General features: G+C 49.2%; 1 protein-coding gene across 18 annotated transcripts in view; it reads left to right on the top strand.

The window, feature by feature from the left end:
- ATXN7L1 (ataxin 7 like 1) overlaps window positions 1-15,112 on the top strand; it is a 225,261-nt gene that overhangs the window by 178,582 nt on the left and 31,567 nt on the right. For 17 of the 18 annotated variants that reach the window (XR_014781241.1, XR_014781242.1, XR_014781244.1 and 14 more), the window contains one exon: window positions 14,793-15,076. Coding sequence is in view for 7 of the 18 variants with exons in the window: in XM_084792909.1 (XP_084649035.1) it covers window positions 14,793-15,076 (284 nt within the window). In the remaining 11 variants the exon portion in view is untranslated. Of the gene's footprint in view, window positions 1-9,522; window positions 9,678-14,792; window positions 15,077-15,112 lie in introns of all 18 variants that reach the window. The other variant, XR_014781243.1, reaches the window with a different exon arrangement.

Genomic DNA, 15,112 nt, shown 5'->3' with positions numbered 1-15,112 from the left:
ATTTTAGGCTGTGTCTGTTTTTTGCCACAATTAAAAAATTGTTTTTAAGCAAATGGAGAGAATGTTGCAGGCGAAGAACTCAGAAAGAGCAGAAGCATAAAGTCCCGCCAAATGCAGCAAATTCAGGACCATATAGAAATGGCCTAGAGAATTAGTATTATTATTGGTAGTAGTAGTAATAGTATTATCATTATTATTATCATTATTATTTTGGTTTTTCAAGACAGGGTTTCTCTGTGTAGCCTTGGCTGTCCTGGACTCTCACAGAGATCCACCTGCCTCTGCCTCCCCACGTGCTGGGATTAAAGGCGTGCGCCACCACCACCCGGCTAGCCTAGAGAATTAAAAGAGCAGTTTTCAGTTGTAAAGTCTCCTTGGCAGGCAGCAGCATCGAGCGAGGCTAGAGGAACATTCTGGAAGCACCGAGAAGAGAGGGGGATATTTTTGCATGATCCAAGTGAGGTATGGTGAGAGAGCCTGAATTCAAGGAAGGGGTGATGGCACGTGGAGGAGGGGGGGTACACACGTGGGAGAGGACGTCACACAGCTGAGGGATGGTGGACACAGCACAGGGAAGCAATTAGGAGGCTGGTGGGATGGCTAGGTTCCTGCCCCTTCCTCAAACGGAGGAGGGTAAGCAGCTTTAGAACTTGTGCATTTGGAGGCGGGTCTGAGAAATATCCACGAAGAAGTATGTGGTAGGCACTAAGTGTTTAGGCCTGGGGATCAGTAGACAGGTAGGAGTGGAATGGAAGCTGGAGAGTCGCCCGTGTAGGCAGGACATGGGCACCATGGGTACAGAGAGGACCCCTTGGAAAGGAATGTGCCAAGAAAAGAATGAAGGTCCCGGAGAACGGGACAGTAAGAGGAGCCTCTGAAGCTGAGACTGCTCAGCCCCCTGCTCTCTCTGCTGCATCCTGTCCCTCTCTTCCTGGTCCAAAGCATTACCATTCTTGTTACCGGTTTCCATGGTCACTTTGTTCTCAGTCCTTTCTCATTCAGTTCCTCCTGGCTAGCAGCCTGGTACACGGTCACCTGCTCTCAGGTCCGTGGCATGTTGTCTTTGCCTGTAATGCTGTCTCCCACGGTGCTCTCTGTGTATGGTCTACCATACACTTCCCTTCCCTTGTTCCTCCTCCTCAGGGAAGTGTCCCCCCACCATGGTGGCCTGTTGGCAGTTGTGCAAACAAGGAGCCGCTGTCACGAACACTTCTTGAACTGAATGTCAAACAGAACCAAATGGGTCCACTGGAAGGGGACTGCATGACTTCCTGATGGCAGTGACCTTCTGTCTAGAAGTGTTTGGACTAGCAATGGAACCTTGAAAAAAAGGTTAAAAGCAACATGACATTAATTTCCAGCAATATATCTTCTTTAACCTGATACAGCCACAATATTATCATTTCAACATTCGGTTAGGTAAGCTAGTTCATGCTTTCTTGGTTCTGTTCCTGTCCCCACTCTCTGCCTCATGCCACCCTGAGTTGGTGCAGTCCTGTGTGTCTTTTACCTTTATGGCATATCTAAGTTTACAGGAATATTTAATCCACTGTCAGATGTCATCCAAAACTAGAAACTGTCTAGTAGAGTCACAAACTCAAGTGATACCAAACATACTTACACTCTGTCAGCACTGAATCCAGTATCTCATTTTAAATTGTTAAATATTTAGAATTTCATTCCCCACTTAGGAGAGAGCAGCTGCCACACAGGAAGAGCTAAGTAGTCCCCAGTGGCCACTATCCAAGAGCTCAGACCTTGATGTGTTTCTGGGTGACCCTGCATGGGGACCTCTGGGTCTTGGGTTTGCACCTGCATTGATTAGTCTCCTGTGAAATGGAGGGAGCACTCACTCTTTCTTGTGCTAGCCTGATGTTCTGGACCTGTAGTGGGAACAGCAGAGAGACACATAGAGAGTGCCAGCCAAAGCCACTTTCCAAATGACTTCTGAATTGACCCTTTGAAGCACATAACGTCGCCTGCCTGTGGGGCTGGCAGCCTTGACATGGAATTTGACAGCAGGGATGGGATAGCCCTTCTGCAGTTGGCTCAGATTTGAATGCACCCCCGAGTCAGGCTGTGTTCTTGGTATTTTCACACAAAGTTGAATAGTCTGCAGTTTTATGATTTTTGCTCTTTCTGTGGCTTAGAAGGGGGGAGCACTTTAGATAAGAAAGGGGAGGCTGGGCTTGGTAGCTCCTGCGTTTAGTCCCAGTGCTTCAGAGGCAGATAGATCTCTGTTTCTATAAGGTGAGTTTCAGGCCAGCCAGGGCTGCGTAGTGAGAGCCTGTCTCAAAAACAAATAAATAATCAAACAAATATATAAATTTTTAAAAGAAAAAAGGGGAAAGCGGGGGAGATGGCTTAGCAGGTAAACTGCTTGCCACAAGCTTGGTGACCTGAGTTCTGTCCTCAGAGCCAGTTCCACAAGGTTGTTCTCTGACCTCCATACAAACCTGTACCATGCATGTACCCACACATACAATGGGGAGGGGGAAGCAGAGGGAGGAAGGGAGGGCAAGCCAGGCCTGGTAGTGAAGGCTTGTGAGCTCAGCTACTTGGGAGTCTGGGTTGGGAGGATTAAAAGTTTAAGGCCTGCCTGGGTTCCAGAATGAGTTCAAAGCCAGATTGGACAACTTAGCAAGACTCTGTCTCCAATGTATAAAGTGAGTGATAAAGTGTTTGGCCAACATGCATGAGGGCTTGGTCACCAGTATTGCAAAAGAGAAAGAGGAAGAGGAGAAAGGGGAAGACAGCATCCCTGTGCTAGTCACCCTGTCTCTTTTGAACTGCCTGAGAGCTCGCGTGCAGTCTGTTAGTCCTTCATCTGCAGCTCCCCAAGCCCTGTCCTCTGGTTTAGCTGCCTGTTAGAGACCACCCCTGAGGGAGTCAGAAGCTGCAGCGCACCTGGCTAGCATTCACGTAGTCCACAGTGACAGAGGGAGGTGGGCAAGATGATTCAGTTCCCAGGCTACAGTCAACTGGGAGCACAGGTGCTCATATTCCCAGCACTCAGGGTGCTGAGCTGGGAAGAGTACCTGAGCCTGAGCAAGACCTCATCTGAGAGAGAGAGAGAGAGAGAGAGAGAGAGAGAGAGAGAGAGAGAGAGAGAGAGGGAAGGAGGGAGAGAGAGAGAGAGGGAAGGAGGGAGAGAGAGAGAGAGAGAGAGAGAGAGAGAGAGAGAGAGAGAGAGAGAGAGAGAGAGGAAACAATGATTATCTGGTCTGTTGAGCCACAGTGAGCATCTCATCCTATATTACGAGTTCCTGCTCGCCAAGGACCAGGCCTGGACAGAATGACTGCCACCAAGGCTGATTTTCCCATTACAGCCAGCCCTGGCAAGAAGATGGAGAACCGGAATCCACTGGAGTGGGCTGATGTGGGCAAGAGGCAGGGTAGAGTTGGGAAGAGGTTTTCCTCCCGTGGATGGCTTGTTACCTTCTCCTTGGGCCTTATCAACCTGCGCGTGTGTGTTGAATGCTAAATATGCTCCACTATTAAAAATGCAGGAGATGAGCCTGCTGCTCCAGAAGGAAAATGAGCCAGAGCAGGAGAGAAGTCAGCAGGCCTCCCTGTGCACACCCTACAGCATGGTGGGGGAGGGGCCCCCTCTTGTCAGACGCACCCCCTCCCAAAATGCTTGGAAATGGGAGGTGAGTCTTCTGGGAGAGAGGGGGCCTGTGGGAGTTCATGTGTCCTGGATGTCTTCCCAGTGCTCTGTAGTCAGATGCCTGTGGGAGAGACTTGAGGTTTAGCTCTTCTTGCCTGGAGCTGGCATGAATTAGGGGATGATTCCCAGAAGCCACAGGGAGTCGTATCAGGGCTTCCACGCAGGCTGTGAAATCTTTCCCTTTCCAGTGCATGCCCCCCCACACACACAGACACACACACAGACACACACACACACACACACACACACACACACACACACACACACACACACACACACACACGCACTCCACCAGAGGGGAAGGGGCGTGTCCCCACACTGCTCAGAGCTCATCAGTGGCTTTCGGTTGTTTGCCTACAGAGTGAAAATCAAACCCATTTGTGCTGAACTGCAGAAGGAGGGGGTAGAAGAGGCAGGCAGATGAGAGACTGTAGGCAGGAAATTAAGGTCCCTTCCTGGACTAGGAGACACCAAGAATTTAAACATGAGCTCCCTCAGCATTCTAGTGTCCAGCCGAGTGAAGGTAAGGACTCTGGACAGCTCCTTGGAAGCAAACTCCAGGAGGGGGGAGTTGGGGTGAGGGGTAGAGATGAGGTTAGAACAGGTGGGAAAAGAGGGGACAAAAGGTGTGGTGGGAAGAAACTTGAGCCATGAGGATTGATGACCTTGTCCTCCGTGGATGTACAGCGTGCTGTGATCTTAGGGTGCTTTCATACCCCAGCCCCACTTCAGCCTCAGGTACCTAAGAAGACAGAAATAGAGAGACAATGATTGGCCCAAGACGCTGGCTGCTGGACAGTGGCAGTGCTGATGTCTGTCATCCAGTGCTGGGATTTCGAGGGCCATGCTGAGAGGGTGGCTTGGGCTTAAACCTGGCTTACTTTGTTGAATGAGCCAAGGAAGCCTGTCTGTGCTTTGGCTTCCTCATGCCCAGAGCTTGCTAAGCGCTCAGTGTGTGCCACTGTGAGCTCCTCAGGAAAAAGGATAGTTGGGTGCCTGTGGCGGTGGAGGTGGGGGTGGGGGTAGGGATTGTCACAAGAGAAAGATGCAGTAGTAGTGAAAGATTTCGCACTGTGGTGGAGCACTTGCCTGGCAGGTGCAGAGTCTTGAGTCTTTAGTCCCTGGTACTGGGGCAGAAGTCTGCGAGGTACAGGAAGAAATAGGCGGAGTGTTCCAGGGGTCAGCCTAGACCAGAGAAAGGCCAGAGCCTTGAGTAACTGGTGGTGCAGGAGAGGGCCAGCAGGGCTGTAGGAGAACGTGCCTGGGGCCACAGGGGTAGGGGACTCTGTTAGGCTGTGAAGTTGGTACTCTGGGCAATGGAGAACTCCCAGAATCTTTAATGGCCAGATTAGGAATGGGACACACCCCCTCCCCCGGTGTGTGTGTGTGTGTGTGTGTGTGTGTGTGTGTGTGTGTGTGTGTGTGTGTGTGTGATGCACATGCAAGCTTTTGGGTACACTCTAGCACCTGTGGGATTTTCATGCAGGTTCAGTGTGATGCCAGGGACCTCACCAAGTGTGCACAAGTGCACAAGGAGCCTCTTCTTTAAGGAACACTGTGATCAGTCTAGAACATCAGGGAAGGACCAGGGACCGTAAGTGGATAGTGATGTGGGAAGCATAGATAGAGTGTTTTTTAGTTTGTGATAGTTTCCTGTGTGTCAGTGTAAAATCATAGTAAAAGCTCTTGAAAGTTTTTTTGGTGTTTTGTTTTGTTTTTTATAGGCTCTATTTTCTGGATAGAGGTGGTTTACGTACAAAAAATCTCCTGCCCAGGTTTCGGGTTGCAATTGAGAAAATGGAGACTAAGAATGAGTAAGATCTGGGCATGGTGGTATACACCTGTAGTCCAAGCATTGGAGGGTTTCATGCAGGAGGATGGCTGTGTGAGTCTAGCCTGGGCTACCTAGCAAATGAAATAAAGCAAAACACACAACAACAAAAAAGAAATAACCAAAGATGGCTCAGTGAATAAAGTGCTTGCCACACAGATATGAGGATTGAAGCTTGGATTCCCAGAAGTCATGTAAAGCTGAGTGACATAGTGTGCATCTGTAGCCCCAGTACCTACAATAACATGGGAATCTTGGGAGCCCTCTAGCCCGTGGTATGCAGCAATGATCAAGAAACCATGCTCCAAACAAGATAGGAGGTGAGGCTGTCCTGTGAAATCCACTTGTGAGAGGCAGTGCCCATCCATACCCACACCCTCACATGAAATGCGCGCGCACACACACACACACACACACACACACACACACACACACACACACACACTATTCTCTATCTCTGTCTGTCTGTCTGTCTGTCTGTCTGTCTGTCTCTCTCTCTCTCTCTCTGTCTTTGTCTCTCTTTCTCTACATACACACACACTATTCTCTATCTCTCTGTCTGTCTCTGTCTCTGTCTCTATCTGTCTGTCTCTGTCTCTCTCTCTCTACACACACACACAGAGAGAGAGAGAGAGAGAGAGAGAGAGAGAGAGAATTGGCTTAAGTGTCTGATCCCATCCCTCCCTGACAGGAGCATTGAAGATGGTCTTTAAGGAAGTCACAGCCCTCCCCTGGGACACCATTGGCACCAGGGCTTGAGGAGACTTTAATGCTCTGGCCCTGGAACACTGGTATAGCAGGTTCTGTGAGAGGACATCTTAACAGCGCCAATAGTGGGAGCCGATGACCTCTGGTGGCCACAAAGGGAAATGTTTCCACTTGCTGCTCCCAAGTATAGCCAGCTCTAAGCCCTTGCCAGGGACTCTTCCAAAATCCATCACCAGTCCGTAGCCCTGCCCTCAGTGGCCCTCATGCGATTTCTGTAATGATTTGAATCTTGATGGCCGGCCATCCGAACTGTGTGTCTGTTGTTCTTAGCACTGAGCACCGGGTAGGGTCGGGAGCTGTCCTTGAAACCTTACAGAGCCCATGGCCCATTGCACACACAGCTGGTCCCTAAGGCAGCCTGTGCAGCATCAGATGCCCTACTCCATTCAGACTACTTGCTTGTTTTCATGCTACCCTCCAGCTTGCTGACGCTCCCACAGTTCCAGAGTGCTAGGGCTCTCCAGGAATACTTCGAACTCCTTGGTCTCCTGGTAGGGCTGGGGACCCCTTTCTGAGCTCCACAGCCCGGGAAGTCCAGGATAAGAGAATACTATAGAGAATAACCGACTACCAAGGAGGCTGGCAGTAGGGCCCCTTCATCCTTCGGAACAGCGTAGAGGTAGACACACACAGCCTCCAAGAAAACAGAAGGTGCCCTGGAGCATCAGAGTCCTGGAGCTACTAGACACCAGGAATTCTTATGAGAGCAGGCTGGCCTTTGTGCTGACTCTGCGTCAGAGAGCTCTATCCAGATGCACGTTCCAGTGACTCCTCCAGGCTTGGGGGTGCCTGGGGACTGAGAAGCAGGGTGAAGAGTTCTGAGTATGGAATGCCTTGTTCTTTCCTTCTGTTTTGTTTGTTTGTTTCCTCTCCACTGTGCTGCCAGAATTGGTCTTCTCTGGATGAGTTTGGAAGTCACCTGCTCCTACCTACCTGCCGCCTCCTCCCACTCTGTCCACTCCTCCCCCAAAAGACAAAAGAGACAAACAGCTTCTGGTGGTGACTGTGACTTACACCCCAGGAGGGCCCATGGGGAGAGAGACAGAGACAGAGAGAGAGAGAGAGAGAGAGAGAGAGAGAGAGAGAGAGAGAGAGAGAGAGAGAGAGAGACGGAGACAGAGAGAGAGAGAGAGACAGAGACAGAGACAGAGACAGAGAGAGTGATGTTTCTCTCTCCTTTTTGTTCCACTTCAACCCATTGAGGCTGTGCTTTGCGCCCCATAGCCCTTTGTGTCTGCTCCCCCATTTGATGGCTTCCAATGCCATTGTCTTCCTTTTACTGACAAGGAAGCTGAGGCAGAGCCATGGAACTGACATGTGTTAGGCGATTCTGTCCCACCAAAGGAGGAGCGAAGAACTGAACTCACTCACTGGCCAGGGCCCTGGTCTTGTTGCCCTTTCACAAGGACGGAAGTCCTTAGGAGCTTGCTGAGACTCGAAAGCCAGGAAGCCACATGCAATGTCCTCTCACCAGAAAGCACCCAGCCATAGGAAAGGCAGGATTCAGGGGCAGGCTATCTCTGCAGTCAGTGAGTTTGCCATAACATTGATTAACAAGGCACAGACCCTCAGTTCAGCACCACTTTTCATCCCTAATTTTTATGTTATTTGCTTCTGATTAGTGGGAGCGAGGTGGATGTATGTGTGTATATGTGGGCATGTACATGTGGATGTCAGTGGCAGGTGCTATCAGGTAGCCTCCACCTGTTTGGGGTTTTGGTTTGGGGTTTTGTTGTTTTGTTTGTTTGTTTGCTTGCTTGCTTGTTTTTTAGACAGGTCTCTCATTGGCCTGAGACTCATCCAGTAGGCTAGGCTGGCTGGCCCACGAGCATCACGGATCTTCCTGCTCCCAGTTCTCTATCAGTAGGATTACAGGCATGTTCCACCACACCCAGCCCTTTATATGCATGCAGGGTATCAAACTCAGGTCCTTGGGTTTTGCACAGCAAGAACGTCACCCACGGAGCTTTCTCCCCCAGCCCCTGCTTCTGACCCTTTTCTACAATTCATCAAATTCAGCTTCTTCAAACTCCCATGTCCACCCACACACTTTTAACTTGTTGGGAGGGGGGGAACATTAAACCCACATCATTCTTTGCAATGGAGTTAAGAAGCTAAGCCTTGTAGCCCATGGTCCATTAATGGTGAAGATGATGTAGCCTTCTTGGCCAATACTGGGCGCGATTGATGAGCTCTCTGCCCGTATCATCTGCATGCATCCTGCCAGCCACTCTGCTGCCAGGACCACTCACCCCCACCAGCTGTGTGGTCTGACCGCATTTCTTCCAGGTTACCGAGGGCGCATTGTATGGGAGAGAGTCCAAACCGTGCAGAGTCTGAGAGCGATTGTGCATGGTGCTGCCTCTTTCACCAGTCATCTCTAAGATAATATTAGGCCAGCCCAGAAGGTTTTCTTATTTACAGGCCCTGTGGTTAAATGCCTTCTTTTTTGTTTGCTAAAGGTATTTACAAGCTGACTTCTTGAACGTTTTTTTCCAGATGCCTCAAAGGCAGGGTGAGGGGAGATTACCCATTCATCGGGATGTATGTGGTGTCTACTAGATTGTAGCAGGGTAGGAGCCTGTGGCTGTTCTTTAAACTGACTCTTAATGACCACCTGACTCTTAAACCTTCCAGACTGTCCCTAGTGTTTCTTCAACTTAAAGAATTCCAATTAGAAATAATTTCCTAGTGGCAGACTACACCCCTGCTCCCCGGCCTTCAAGAAGATACATCTACAAGAACCAAGTAGGATTCCTGTTTAAAAAAAGTATGTTGAAAATTCAGAAGCTAAATTTTTTTATCTTGGGATGATTTAATGCTGCTACCACTTGGGAGGCAGGAGGCTGGGTGAGATGGCCTATCAAGGGGTCTGCTAATAAATCAGAGATGCTCAGAATTCCGCCAGGCCACTCAGACGAGCGTGTGGATCTTTGTCGAATGAAGTGGCTGAAGAGATCAGACAGCCGCGAATTCACATCAGACACATAACCCACAGCACAGATACCATATGTGCTTACACTCCTGCCTGTCAAATCCATCTTGACCCCGCTCTGTTAGGTGGAGAAGGGCTAGCAATAATTTTTGCAGACCTAAAGACTTCCCAAACCATTCTCTTAAGGCATGTCTGTTGATGATGGAAGAAAAAGTCGTGATCACCTGAAAAGGCGTGGCAGGAGGCAGCTGGCCCTGCAGCCCGGCAGTGACTCGTAAAATGACACCATCATGATTCTCCACCTCTGCTCTTTTGCAGACATCACTGGGCAGGGAGGGGAATCTGCTTGATGCCAAGAGAACCATTTTTCTTAAAGCCAGAAGACCTGCCTTGGTCTAGAGAGATCAATTCAGACAGGCCATGCACACAGGAAGAAGACATGGGGAGCCAAAGCAGCACAAGAGAAACAGAAGGTAGTCACCCCACCCCCTGTGGTGCCAGGGGTTGAGGGAGGGCCCCATGTCCACACTGCAGTGTCTCCCAGGCCTGAGAGGAGGCACAGAGATAACAAGGTGATAAGTGCTCCCAGCATACTAGACACAGCTGGAATTAGCTGCAGCCCTGGGCTCGGGGAAAGAGTTTGTGCCCAGCTCACAAAAACAGGCATTTGAAAGGCAGCAGGGGCTTCATGGGGGGGTTCTTTCTCTTTTTTAAACACAGCACCCCCCAAAAGAGGATGGTAGTTAGTTTATAAACGCAACAAATGGGAAGAATAGAGGATATATCCATCCCTCGAGATGGAAGGGGAAAGGACTTCCGGGGAGGGGTGAGAGGGAGGTGGGGAGGGGCATGGGAGAGGGGCTTTTGGCTCCCTTCCCAGGCTTGTTTATCGCCCTTCACACACAGCGAAATTCCCTGCTTAGTCAGTGTTCTGGGTGCTGCTACCTACCCAGCTCCTCCCAACTCCTCGCCACACAGAGTTTCACTTGCTGTGATGGCACACAGAGACAATGGGAGGCGGCCTCTCCATGCAGTCAGGGTCAGAATATTTAGCTCCTTTGAAAGTAGAAGGAGAAAAAAAAATTAAACCTGTACTTCAGGGCTTCTTGCCATCCGAAGGAGCCTTCCCTTCCTTGCCTGTCCGAGGCAGACACATCACTAGCTGGGGAAGGGAAGGCAGAGGAAGGTGCAGGCACTGGAAAGGGGAGCAGGCCAGAAGGCAGCTCTGAGCTGGTGGCTTGCTGTGGCCGCACAATCCTGCACAGGTGGCTGTTCGTAAGGGCGGGAGGAAGAGCTCTCTCCTCTAAAGAAGATGGAGTGCTTGAAGTCAGTTGTCTGCTGTTGTGTGGCACCATCTTGTGCTCATTTGCGTCCTTTGCTTATCACTTCAGGGTCATTCGGCCAGTGAAAATGAAGAAACGAGTCTGGCTAGAATTTGTTCTGCAGTGAGCGTAGGGAAGACAAGATTGTAATGTTCTCTCTCTCTCTCTCTCTTTCTCTCTCTCTCTCTCTCTCTCTCTCTGGATATTTCTGATTCTTCTCACCATCCCACTGTCATAGAACTGCCTACTTTTCTGCCTTTTCTCATCTCTCCTTCTCATTCTTGACCCCAAGGCAGGTTACCTGAGAGAAGCCCACAGCTTTTATTGGAGAGAACTGTGGCCCAAGGAAAAGTACCAGGGACAGCTCCCATGGGCCAAGTACTCATTTTCCTTTAGCTGGTGAATCCCCTTTAGAAGTCCTGCTGGAAAGATTTTGTCTCTTTTCTCTTTCTTCTGCTGACATAGTGGCCTGCTCACCTAACACCCAGGATACTTGCTTAGTAGCTAGCTTCTTTCTGACTCACGAGGTGTTTGGAATCCGCCATTGGGTCCTCTTGCCCAGCATTGGCTATCCTTCAGTCCAGGGGGCTGCTTATCACTTTTCTCCCTGTTTCTGGTAGATTCCATCTCTCCATCCTGCCTGTGGGTACTGGGACCAAAGTCCAACTGAAGTTCTAGAAGCTAATGGGTAGCAGAGAATAATCCACATTAGGGGATCAAGTAAGAAACCAGGAGGTCGCCTGCCTGGCTCAGGTGCGGGAAGCACCAGCCATGAGTTAGCTCGCGTGTTGACTGTAATGCCAGCACAGTGCACCTGTGTGCATGTGGCTGCCTGCACTGCAGAGTACATTTGACAGCAACCCTTGACTCCAGAGGAGAAACGCAGGCCGCACTGTGAGCACGGGCGATGCAGGATGGTTGCTCTGAGTTATTCCATCCCAGGCATCCTACTGAAACTGAACAGAAGCTGGAGGCCTTCTGTGTATTCAACCATGATTTTTCCACAAGATTCAGATCTTTAACTTGAAAGTCCTCATTTCCTTTTGTGAAGTAACATGCTATGTATAATATATACATATATATATGTGTGTGTGTGTGTATATATATGTATATATATATGCATATACAAACATGCATACATACCAGTTTGCTGACGTATAATTTAGATTGCATGAATTTTGTGATTTGTGGAGTTATTACTTGGTACTTTTAAGGATGATGGTAAAATGTATGATGTAAAAGTTACCATCTCAACCATTTATAAAGTACAGTAGTGTTGAGTATAACCACGCTGTTACTCATACAACTTCTAGAATATTTTCATCTTGCAAAACTGAAACTCTAGACTCAGGCCACATTCCCCACCCCATGTCCTCTCCCTCTGAGGCCATGTCCCCACCCCACGTCCCCTCCCTCTGAAGCTGTGTCCCCTACCCCATGTCCCCTCCCTCTGAGGCTGTGTCCCCCACCCCATGACCCTTCCCTCTGAGGCCATGTCCCCCACCCCATGCCCCCTCCCTCCCTGGCACCCATTGTCCTGCTTTCTGTCTCCATAACTATACCTCCTATGGGTGCCTCATGCAGGTAGGACCACTTGCTTGTCTTTTTTTTTTGTCACTACTCAGCATTCTGTCCTCAAGGTCCAGCCCTGTGTCAGAATTTTCTTCTTTTGTAAAGCTAAATATTAGACATCTATGCATTGTATTAAAAGCCATTCCGTTTGCTTCCACCCTCTGGCTATCACAAATAATGCAGCCATGAACAAGAGTATAAAGACATCCATTCAAGACCTCATTTCTAAACCAGGATGGGTGTGAGACACCTGTAATCTCTGCACTTGGGATGTGGAAGCGGGACAGTTAGGAATTCAAGGCCAGCTTTGTCTACATAGCAAGTTCAAGGCCAGCCTAGACTACTTGAGACAAAGTCTCAAAGTGGGAAAAGGACCCTGAGTCATGTAACTGGTGCTTTTTTAAATTGAAGAAATGAGTCGAGAAGAAATATATTTCATACTTTCATATAGCTTTGCATTTTTGTCATTGTGGTAGCTTTTTATATTCTTAGTCTCTTTTCTGCATCTATGACAAAACACCACAAGTTGAGTGATAGGTAATGAGCAGAAATTATGTCACACAGTGAGAAGACTAAGAGATCCCATATCAAGGTGCTGTCATCTGGTGAGGACCTTCCTCCTGAGGCACAGCATGACAGAGGGTATCACCTACCTTGGGGGCATCACTCAGCTCTCCCTTCCTTTTACTGTAAAGGCACGATCCCCTTTGTAGACCCACAACACATAACTGCATCTAATTTTAATTACTTCTCGGAGAACCCCGTCTTCCAAACACTTATCAGCATATGCATCTGGAGATTTAAGTTTGTGACACACAAATGTTGAGGGAGGCATTCAAACCATTGGAGATCTGAATGCTGATTTCACCAGGGAGTGTCTAAATGACTTCTTAGCACTCCGCCACCCAAGAAAGTTTCTGGGACTGTCCTTCAGCAATTAGCATGTGAGCACTTACAGAGTCACCACTGCATAGATAAGACCAGCAGGTCAATCCCATCTCAATGACTACAGCATTCTGTTTTTCTTTGTTTTGTGTATATACACACACACACACACAGACACACACACACACACACTTCCTCTGTCGAGGAGATGTCTAGATTTTTTTAAAAAGACTTATTTGTTTGTTTTATTTTATGTGTATGAGTGCTCTGTTTTCATGCATACCAGAAAAGGGAATTAGATTAATGGTTGTGAGCCACCATGTGGGTGCTGGGAATTGAACTCAGAACTCCGGAAGAGCAGCCAGTGCTTTTAAGCGCATTCTGATCAAGGGCAGAATTGGCAAAGCACCATGCATTACTAAACCCACTACTCCTGTTTCCCTCATCATAGCCTCGAAGTCCCTAACTACCTTTCTGCCGGCCGAGAAGACACATGGCCCAAGGGAAAAGCCTAACATGCCCAGCCCCACTGAATTCTGCTACTACTGTGTGCTCACACTGGCAGAGACCTACAGCTAACATCTGTGGCCCTGTTTCAGAATCAGAATGGTGGCAGAGAATGACGCGTGGCTAAAATAATTTCATGAACAACTTGATAAGAGAAATGATCTGTGAACGTGCCTCCGAGAAGGGAGAGCCAGCCATGTGGACAGATAGGGTTCCTCCCTGCCAAAGCCAGCCTCTCTCTTGTGCCCTACATTGTCTGCAGGCGTGTGAGAGCCATATTTTCCATCATTTGGCATTCAAACAGCTAAGCTAACTCCACTCTCAGCTCAAAGATGATTGGGGGGAGCCGAAGTGTTAGCAGTCTACCCTCCTGCCAGGAGAAAGGGAACAAGGTTCAGAGACCAAAGCAAAACTTATTCATCTCATCTTTCAAGACCCATCCCGACACATCCCCCAACAGTCCCCCAGACACAGGGTCCTCCCGCATTAAAGAGCAGCAGAAATCAAATGCACATCCGTTACTGAGAACGAGCAGGGAAGTGGGGCGAAGGTGACAGGTTCTGAAGAGTGAATGCACACCTTTGTGCTCTTGCCTTCTTAAAATTCATCCTCTCACCTGCCAGTCTGGAGAATTGCCTATTTACATAACTAGCTGCCTAAAATGGAATATTGGATAATGGGACATGGCGGCTCACTCAATTTGAGCCCCATCCTTGGGATGCGAGCAGGATCCAGAAGCCCTCCGACAGCATGGCGTGCCCTGCGCTGGACCGCAGCCATGCTCTGTGTGGTGTGAGCCTGTCAGCACTCGGGGAGCTAAGCAGATGTCAGGCCCGGATGGGGCTGGGGTGGGAGACTCTCGCAAGCACGAGAATGGGGAGGGGACCTGTTTCCACAGTGGCAGGCTGTCTGCAGGGCACAGGCAGCCTGTCTTGCCTGTGCTTCACAGGGGTGGCCTTGTTTTGCCCAAGGTGCTGTGTCAGAGAGAACCACATGTAGCGCCTGATATAGGGGGGTAGGGGGGACCAGAGGATCCATGGAGACAGTCGGCCTGGGAGGTAATCAGTCTGCTCTTATCCATCCCGGGCACTGTGCCAGCCTTGTACCCCCTGTTGGTCCTTTACACAGCACAGATCTCCCTCCCATCAAAACGGGAATCAAGCTGCTCGCTTTCAGGAGGAGCATAAATAAGTGATAAGGAAGTGTTCTGATGACGATAAGCGGGTGTAGTTCCTCAGTGGACCAGATGTATCAAAGAAGGCAGCCGTGCATGTGTGTTCCTTTATTTTTTTTTTTTTTCAGCGTTCCAGTTCCCGTAGTCAGTCTAGAGAAAATTCCTAACCTAGTGAAGGCAGATGGTGCCAATGTCAAAATGAACTCTACAACCACTACTGCAGCCACCTCTTCCTCCTCCTCCTCCTCTGCTGTCTCCACCCCACCTTTAATTAAGCCCGCCTTGATGTCCAAGTCAGTGCCACCTTCACCAGAGAAGATCTTAAATGGCAAAGGGATCCTGTCAGCCACCATAGACAAGAAGCACCAAAATGGCACCAAAAACAGCAACAAGCCTTACCGGAGACTTTCAGGTATGTGTCGCTCTGGTTAGAATCTGGCTCGTGGTA

The sequence above is a fragment of the Acomys minous genome, assembly GCF_964271855.1.
Source record: "Acomys minous genome assembly, chromosome: 8".
Lineage (NCBI taxonomy): Eukaryota > Metazoa > Chordata > Mammalia > Rodentia > Muridae > Acomys > Acomys minous.
Note: the sequence above shows the minus strand (reverse complement) of the source record. Positions and strands in the feature narration are given on the sequence as shown.